The sequence below is a fragment of the Chenopodium album genome, chromosome 16 (genome assembly GCF_948465745.1).
Source record: "Chenopodium album chromosome 16, dcCheAlbu1.1, whole genome shotgun sequence".
In the NCBI taxonomy this organism is placed as follows: domain Eukaryota; kingdom Viridiplantae; phylum Streptophyta; class Magnoliopsida; order Caryophyllales; family Amaranthaceae; genus Chenopodium; species Chenopodium album.
Window position 1 is genome coordinate 4,211,957 of NC_137849.1, and position 9,153 is coordinate 4,221,109.

The 9,153-nt window shown below is 35.0% G+C and overlaps 1 protein-coding gene across 1 annotated transcript; it reads left to right on the top strand.

Annotated features, from left to right (window-relative positions):
- The first annotated feature begins 1,359 nt into the window (after positions 1-1,359).
- On the top strand, positions 1,360-7,473 carry LOC145586107 (putative inactive receptor kinase At5g58300). Its single transcript, XM_081642848.1, has 3 exons — positions 1,360-1,708; positions 4,803-6,235; positions 6,578-7,473. Exons 2-3 carry the CDS (start codon positions 4,945-4,947, stop codon positions 7,213-7,215), a joined length of 1,929 nt encoding a protein of 642 aa, XP_081498974.1. The 5' UTR covers positions 1,360-1,708; positions 4,803-4,944; the 3' UTR covers positions 7,216-7,473.
- The last annotated feature ends 1,680 nt before the right edge of the window (positions 7,474-9,153 follow it).

Genomic DNA, 9,153 nt, shown 5'->3' on the forward strand with positions numbered 1-9,153 from the left:
CTGAATTGATTGAAGCTGAACTAAATTGAACTAAACTGAGTTGAACTAAATTTGAGAGAAGGAAATTAGGAACTGAACTGAACTGAGTTGAACTGAAATGTTATGAGAGAAGGAAATTAGGAACTGAACTGATTGGAACCGAACTGAAGTGAACTAAAATTAAGCTAAAGAGAACAGGCCCTGAGTGGTAAGATTATCAATCCTCAATAAAAGTTTGTTGGTGATAGAGTCATACAGGTATTAAAAACTAACTTAAACAATCTAAGCACCTGACTTGATTTGACCTAAAAAAAAAATTTTGATCTAAATTTTTATTTTTATGGACATAATGAAAAACATGACTCAATTTTGAAATAGATTCCACTCAACCTCACCTCATCAAACCCGACTCAATTTCGCGAATTGATTTCTTTAGGTGGGGAGTGAAAGTATTTATCATTTCTTTGTTCATGTATCTATATAAAATTAAAAATTAAACTGTTTAACCTATGAAAGTGTTGATTCAATAATGTTTTTCTTGAGTTTCTTCTTACAAAAGCCTTTACTCTATATATTACACATACAATACTCGTAATAACTAAAGTCACGGTCTAGTGATGTGACTCATAGTCTGATTTGAATTGAAATATAAATAGGAATACTCTGTAATGCGTAAGAGTTTAAAATATAGTGAAATAGTGAACCAGATATATCTTTTTATATATAAAACTCATACTTAGTAATTAGTATATCATTACGAAGTATTTGATTAATTCTATAATTTGTACTTGACTCTTTTTTTTTTTTTTAATAAACCTTTAATTTGTTTATAAAAGGACATTCTTAAAATCTTACTGAAGTAATAAAATAACGGTTAAAAAAACGAGTACTCCTCTGTAAAAGAAGGTTCCTTGAAGCAAATAACGGTTAATAGCATCTCGAGGTCAGTCCTTTACAAAAAAACAAGTAAAACCCACAAAGTGAACAAACAATGCAGCAAAACCGCAATTGTTTCCCCATTTTTGCACTAACACATGACACAACACTCCATTTCTCATTTTCTCATCTCCAATTTTCTCTCTCCTCACCACTTTGCTCATCCCTAAACCTCCCTTACTTCACTACCACTGTACTTCCCACCCATTTTTTCCCTTTCTTTTTTTGACCAATCTACTTCTTTATTCCTCACGAGTTTTCTTTTTAATTGCATCACTTTCCTAAATCAAGCGTATCTTATTTATATAATGTATCTTATTTATATAACAAGGGGAGTCCTGTACAAAACTTGACACTATTGAACTGTATCACACTCACTAGTCACTATTTCCTTTTTTTTTTTCTTTTTTTTTTTTCCTCATTTTATGCCAAAACCAATTTCCCTTTTTCTCTCTCTTCTTTTTTCTACCAAAAACTTTTGTTCTGGGTCCATCACAAAATTCCCTCTTTTTCTTGCTTTCTCTCTCTATTAATCACTCAATTTCAATAACTCTTTTATTATAGTTGAGGGTCTTCAAGTAGAAGCTCTCACTTAATGCCAAATTCCTCTTAACACATACAAAAGCGTCGTTAAAAATTGGTTTACCAACGCTTTTTTCCGTCGGTTTCTTCTGAAATGAGTGAAATCCAAAATTATTAAAAAAAACTCACTCATTTCACTGTAATTTCATCTGGATTTATTCTACATTGGTGGATTTCTCTGCATTTTTGGCTCCCCTGTTTTTTTCTCAAGGTTTTTCTCTCACTCATCTTAATTTTTGTTCATTTTTACTATTTATAGTAATTTTGAATTCTGGGTTTTGCTTATTTACAGTTACATGAATGTCATTTATTTATTTATTTTTGCATAATTTTGAAAATTTGTGGGCTTAGTTGGGGAAGAAGTGGAGAACAAAACAAATCACATTGCAAAATTGGTTGATTTTTAGTACAGTAGTATATTTTGTGTTGTATGTTTGAAATTATTTGACAATTTTTGCATATTTTTGTTTTTTTTTAAAAAAATTGTTTTATTTACTTGCATTTATTGTTCTCAAAAAAAAAAAAAAAAAAAAAAGTACCAACGGCTAGTCTTGTTACGGTTAGATCCTACGATAATTTTTCCACATACCTTTTACTATAATTAATGTTTGATTTGATGTAAATTAGCTAATTAAGTGTTTAATTTAAATTTTTTTAAGTGTTAATAGCGAAATGTTATATTGGCAGTTGTATAAAATAGTTGTATGTTACCTCCGTTCCAAAATATAAGCAGACAAGAAGTGTTAATATATCAAAAAGTAAAACTAGATCCGGGTATTCGACCATTAATATTGTATAATATCGATGCAAATCTTGTATGAGACGGACTCTGTAAGAATTGTAACTGGAGTGGCTTATTTCGACTTTAAGGACAACCCATTACTATTTCACGAATGATTCCTAAAAGAAGTTTTTATAAGTCCGTCTCACCTAAAACTTGTTATAAATCGAATAGTAGACCACATAATGGAAACTGAGGCAACTCTCCTTTTCATTCTTTTATTTGTATCTTTGTTATCTTTATTCCTCTTTTTTGTCGCATTATAGTCCAAAGTTGTTTCTGCATTCTATATTTATTTGTCGGAGGATGCCAAATGACAGTTGGAGCATTAAGCTTCTGTTGTAAAATAATTAATTAAGTGTAATGGTTTTGCTTTTGCTACTTAGCTTAGTGAACTTGATAGGTAATTAGGGAGTAATTACCGGACAAAGGAGCTTAGTGGATGTCTTTTAATCCATTATTTGTGCTACGTGTTTAACTAAGAAGATTCAGCAAATGTTACTTTTAGATGCCTTGAATTGGTTAGCCCCGTATGAATAACCTAATACTAGGGTCTTGTTGCTCGGTCAATGAGTCGGGGTTTGGGTGCAATGTGCCCCCTATGGTGTTTCCGTGAAGTTGGTGATTTTTGTTATATTGAGCTATGGTTTCTAGTTGAGCCTAATTTCGGGGCCTATTACGTTAATATATATTCCTCGTGGACATGCTTAACACACTGTTAGTGAACAACACAAATTTAATTTTTCTTTGTTGTTGTTAGTTTGTTGCTAAACTTAATCGCATTTGTTACTATAGTTGGGAACATGTTCTTTAGGCTTTTGGTCAATGCAATCAATAGTACTCCATAAGTAGTTAAGTATTCCCTCTGTCCATAATTGATTGTAACATTGACCATTAATAACCTACATAATCGAGTGTTTGTCATGATTTTACTCAATCCCCTTGTTGTCATTGAGCTTCAAAGTAAATGTCGTATTTGCATCCTCTCTTCATTATTCGATTTAAGCAAGGGTATGCATAGGATTTAACGCATAATCTAATGTATTTATAGAATTGTAACACATGTTTTTTAAAGTTCCAAAATAGTATAAATGAGCATTGATTTTAGGTGGATGGAGAGAGTAATGACTTTAAAGAAAGATTGAACATCAATTATCAAGGGTAGTGTTTGGAGCTTGTCTAAAGAAGATGTATCTTTTTGAGGAAAAGCATATCAAACTTTTTAATTTCAAAATTATTTTTGCATGGCAAAGTATGGTTTTTACTTTTGCTTTTTCGCTTATAATGGGCATTGGATTCTTTCTAATCTTTCTTTTCTTAAGAGGGTTGCTTTTAAACTTTACAGTATATTATAAATTTAGGATCTTTCAATATATAGATAATAGTAGTATATATTCCTGAAATGCTAGATTTTTTCACTTTAAATCTTAAAATGTTAAATAATCCCCTCTAAGTTATCTGAATATGGTACTTTTTGTGTGTGTTTGAATAGAGGGTACAAAGGTTGGATAAGAATTCAGCAATTGACCCTCGACCCACCTCAACCGAGGCAATACTCTAAACAATTGGAGCATATTTTGATTCTTGTTTATTTGAATTTACGAAGAAGTTATGATTGTTGCTAAGAGTAATAATGTACAATGCATTAATTTAATTGCATGATGTTGATTTTCATAACGTGAAAATTAGGTAGCCCTTTTAAATTGATTACTTAATTAATAAGTATACATTCCTTTTTGCATGATAGAATCATTGAGAGGACATTAGCACCTAAAATAATGAAGGAAAAAGCTTGAAGAGATTAAAAGAATTGGTGGTCCTCATTGTGGAATCATTGAAAGTACTACATACAATTTTTTGTTCATAGTTAATTGTATGTGCAACAGTGTAAATCATACTAAAGTACGAAAAGTTGTAGACTAAAAAATTGCAAATCATTTTTAATGTCCTTTGACCTCTTTCTTTTTAAGTATGTATGTATGTATGTATGTATTTGCTTACAGTATCCATTTGTTGTTCGATGCCTTTGATTATTGTTGCAGGAAATTTCAATCTAGATCAAAATGTAAAGATTATATGGGTTGATTAGCCACTTATGGGATTAAGGCTTTGATTGATTGATTAGATTCTTAATATTAGTAAAGATGATAAACAATATCAGTAATGCAGAATTTTATATATTAGTAATGTATTATTTTAAGTTAGGTCCATATCATTTTATTAGATACTCCCTGTGAAGTGCAATTTTTGTTGAGTTAATCCCCCTTTTATCACCCTGATAAGTTGTTGATCAAAATAGTAAGCGAGATAAATGAAATGGAGCAATGGGAATGGTTAAGTTCTCTCTGATGGTGAAGATATTTACTTTATGTCATGAAAAACTGTAGTGTCAGTAGTCAAATATGTATCCTGGTTTTTATGTAATGCATTTATGCATATATGCATGCTGGTTGAGTTTTATATCTTTATTACTTATGATGTTGGTTTCATCTTCTAATAATTGATTTTGCTTTTGATGATGCAGTGTTCCTGTCAACCTCTCCCTTCAGATGCAATATCAGTCATAAAGGTTTTCTTATTGAGATAGAATATTGAAACCACGGCACTGCCTCATGGTTTTATTTCTGCATCTAGCATCTTAATATAGCTTCAGCAGAAAATCCACCATGAAGCGTCAATCCTCCTTGCTAGAACTTTCCGTCTTTCTTATCCAAGTTGCTATCCTTCCTCTCATTTGTGCTGACTTGAACTCAGACAGGAAAGCTCTTCTTAACTTTATCGCTAATGTTCCACATGGCCGAAAGCTTAACTGGGATGTTGCTTCCCCAATATGCACCACTTGGGCTGGTATTACTTGCAATACTGAAGGAACCCGTGTTATTGCTGTTCATCTCCCAGGAATTGGTCTTGTTGGCTCTATACCATCCGGCACCATTGGGAAACTAGACGCGCTTGAAATCTTGAGTCTAAGATCAAACAGCCTTAATGGAAAAATTCCTACTGATGTTGCTTCTTTACCATCACTGCAATCTTTATTCCTCCAATCAAATAATTTTTCGGGGAGCATTCCTGAAACACTTTCTCCTAGACTTATGTTGGTGGACTTCAGCTTTAATTCCTTCACGGGAAGAATTCCACCAACTATCAATAATTTGACAAGGCTTATGGTGTTAGATCTCCAAAATAATATGCTTTCAGGTCCTATCCCTGATCTTAAACCTCCAAGGCTCAAGGTTTTAAATATAAGCTACAACAAGTTAAATGGCGAAATCCCATATTTACTCAAGAAGTTCCCTAGTTCATCATTTTTGGGGAACTCCTTATGTGGGCCGCCTCTAGACAATTGCTCCTCGAGTAGCCCATCACCTGCTCCTGCTTCCTTGGCATCTCCATCAACACTCCCTATGAAAAGCAAAACTGGCAATCGCGGGAAATTGAAAATAGGTGTCATCATTGCTATAGTAATAAGCAGCACTTTTGTGTTGTTTCTTGCTATAGTGATTTGCTTATTATGCTGTTTGAAGAGGAGAAGTGTAGAAGATAGTGCAGTTGATAAAGGGAAAGAAGCGAATGTCAAGAAGGGTAAAAACCAGTTGCCAAAGGAAGATTTTGGGAGTGGTGTGCAAACAGCTGAGAAGAACAAATTGGTCTTCTTTGAAGGCTGCTCATATAACTTTGATCTCGAGGACTTGCTTAGGGCTTCAGCGGAGGTTCTTGGCAAAGGGAGCTATGGAACAGCATACAAAGCAATTTTGGATGAGGGAATTGTGGTGGTGGTAAAACGGCTGAAGGAGGTGGGAATTGGAAAGAGGGAATTTGAGCAACAAATGGAAATGGTTAGCAAGATTGGTCAACATCCAAATCTTGTGCCTCTTCGGGCTTACTATTTCTCCAAGGATGAAAAACTTCTAGTGTATGATTACATGTCCGGTGGTAGCTTAAGTGCCGTCTTGCATGGTATGCATACCTTAACCCTTTATTCTCACTGTTTTATATGCATTTATGTGCCTTAGATAAAGGCTTTTGATGCTATTTTACATCCTGCTATCTGATTGATTTTGACTGATTTAAGAATCATATAAACTACAAGAAGCATAAGTGTCTGAAAATTTGTTGTAAAGTAGCATATTCCTAAGATTATATCTGCATTCCAGTGATGTCAATGCATTAGGAACTCAGGATGCTTTCGTTCACTTGTTACTGTAAACTGTGAAATTTTGAAACTGCTTCAAATTTGCTAAATTTGCTGAAATTATGTTGCTAGCATTTTCTTGATGCATCCTTCTGCTGACTTTTCAGGCTATGGTTACAATGGAAAGACCCCCCTAGATTGGAACTCTAGAATTTCAATTGCACTAGGAGCTGCACGAGGAATACTCCATGTCCACTCTGAAGCCGGTGGAAAATTCATCCACGGAAACATCAAGTCCTCCAACGTCCTCCTCACACAAGATCATGAAGGCTGCATCTCTGATTTCGGCTTACCTCTACTGATGAATTTCCAAGGTATCACCTCGAGGAGCATAGGGTACCATGCTCCAGAAGTGATTGAAGCAAGAAAAGCCAGCCAAAAATCAGATGTTTACAGCTTTGGAGTACTTCTTTTAGAGATGCTTACCGGGAAAGCCCCTCTTAAGACTAGTCACGGACAATGTGATGTGATTGATCTCCCTCGATGGGTGCAGTCTGTAGTAAGAGAAGAATGGACTTCTGAGGTGTTTGATGTAGAGCTGCTAAGGTGTCCAAACGCGGAAGAGGAAATGGTGCAGATGTTGCAGATAGCACTGGCTTGTGTTGCAAGAGTTCCTGATATGAGGCCTAGAATGGAAGATGTTGTTAGGATGATCGAGGAAATTAGACCATCTGAGTCAGAAGAGAGACCATCTTCTGACGAGAACAAGTCTAAGGACTCTAACGTGGGTACTCCAACCCCCTGATTCTTCCCAATACCTTCGCGTTGGAGCTAAGTTCTCTGATTGGTCATCAGAGAATGATTTGTGATACTCTGACAGCCATGTCGTAAAGGTGATAATGCTTATTCCTAATTTATGCATTTTTTTTTCTAGGCTTGTGCAACTGTTTGTTGAGCAGATAAAACTTCTAGACTGGAGTAATGTCAAAAAGCACCTTTGTAAAAAAAAAAAAAAAACGTTTGATTATAAGCAATGCATGAATTGTGCTTTGGCCTTTGGGAACATCCTCTGTCGCTATATTTTTGTTGTTGTGATCATCGAGTTAATTAAAATCTATAAACATCGTCATCCAACTCGGACACGAACATCTGGGACATGCCTCCATCTTTAACAAGATTGTTCCATTTGTTAGTGGTTTCCCATCTTCACATAGCCATAAAATTTGAGAGTGAGGGATAGCTCAAAAGTGGTTAGAGCTTCCCTCTCGATTCCAGGAAATCTTAGGATCGATTTTCACCCCTAAAAAAAAAAAAAAAAAAAAAAAGAAACATAGTCATAAATTTGCTAAAACAAAATAATTATTGGCAAATTAACTGAAGATACAAAACAACAGTAAATTTACTGGGAGGGAAAAAGGAAAGAGTGTACATGCCTATATTATTGTCTTTTATATTTATCCACAAAAAAAAAAAAAAAAAAACACATGGGCCTCTAATTTATGGAGGGCCTCTAGATTAACAGGCCCGGTGTTATTGGGCTAGATGCACAGCCTGGTAGTTGAGCCATAATTTCAAACACTTTCATCTAGATTTTAAAACACAACATATGGATGCACCATTGAGCCAGTTTATCAAATATTGAGAGTGTAGAGGAACACTCCGCAAAGCAAGAGCCTCAATGGTGGTGAGTCCTGGACCAAATCCAACCATTACACCCCTTTCACATTCGAAACGGGTTGTCGTCTTTCCTTCTAGAATTGACCTCTTTCTCATTTCATGATTTCATCCATCATAAAACAACACACCAACGCTAGTCATGTTACCATACTCCCTTAGCACATGCCATGAGGCCTTGAGCTTTTCTACATCGAGCTTGAGCTCGATTGAATGCCATTTAGAACTGCTTCACCATCATTGTGCGCGATCCAAAAAATCAAGTTCCAGTTGTGAGATCCCAATGGGCTTAAAAAGTTTAGCTAGAGTTTCCTTGATGTTGCTAGAAAATTAAATGGGGAAGGTCTCTACCAAGGCCTAATGTTAACAATCGCGGAGGCAACCACAACATGAGTGTTAGGGATGGTTCTTTGTGTTCCCGAAATTAGTTTGAAACATGGCCTCCAAACCATAACAGCTGCTGCACCATCATCAGATTCATCACCCATTAAGGCTTCACCTATAAAGATGAAATATGGTTTTTAGGACCATGAACGTTAACAATCGTGATCGAAGCCCACACTATGAGAACGGAGAACATGGCCCCCCTAATTATTCTCTACGGAGGATATGGGGACCAGCATAACACCCTATTAAGTACATACTTCCTTCGTTTCATAATAGATGACACATTTCATTTAGACATGCTATTCAATGCATAATTTCTAATGCAAATATCCTTGATTACGTGATAGATGTTGAGACGGATCTAACAAGATCCCACCTGACTACTTTATCTCAAAACAAAATCATAAAATGAAGTCAAAGCAAGTTATGTGAATAGTGTACAAAGTCAAACTATGTCATCTAATTCGGAACGGAGGAAGTACATGACAATTCTATGTACCGAGGGGTCAAGTTTGAGAGCCTAAGCAAGCTCATGGTCCGCCCCTTGCATAGAAAAAGCCAAGGTGTTTTAGATAATTAAGTGGGTGATCTTTGGAGAAATTACATAAATCACAATAGCTTTTTATTATTTAGAATTTTAAGCAATTGGAAATTACTTTTACACCATAATATAATGCTCACG

What these genes read in the sequence shown, in the direction of transcription:
- LOC145586107 (XM_081642848.1), top strand. Translation starts at nt 4,945, where the DNA reads ATGAAGCGTCAATCCTCCTTGCTAGAACTTTCCGTCTTTCTTATCCAA. An exon ending in CTTAAGTGCCGTCTTGCATG is followed by an intron (nt 6,236 to 6,577) that starts GTATGCATACCT and finishes CTGACTTTTCAG; the next exon opens with GCTATGGTTACAATGGAAAG.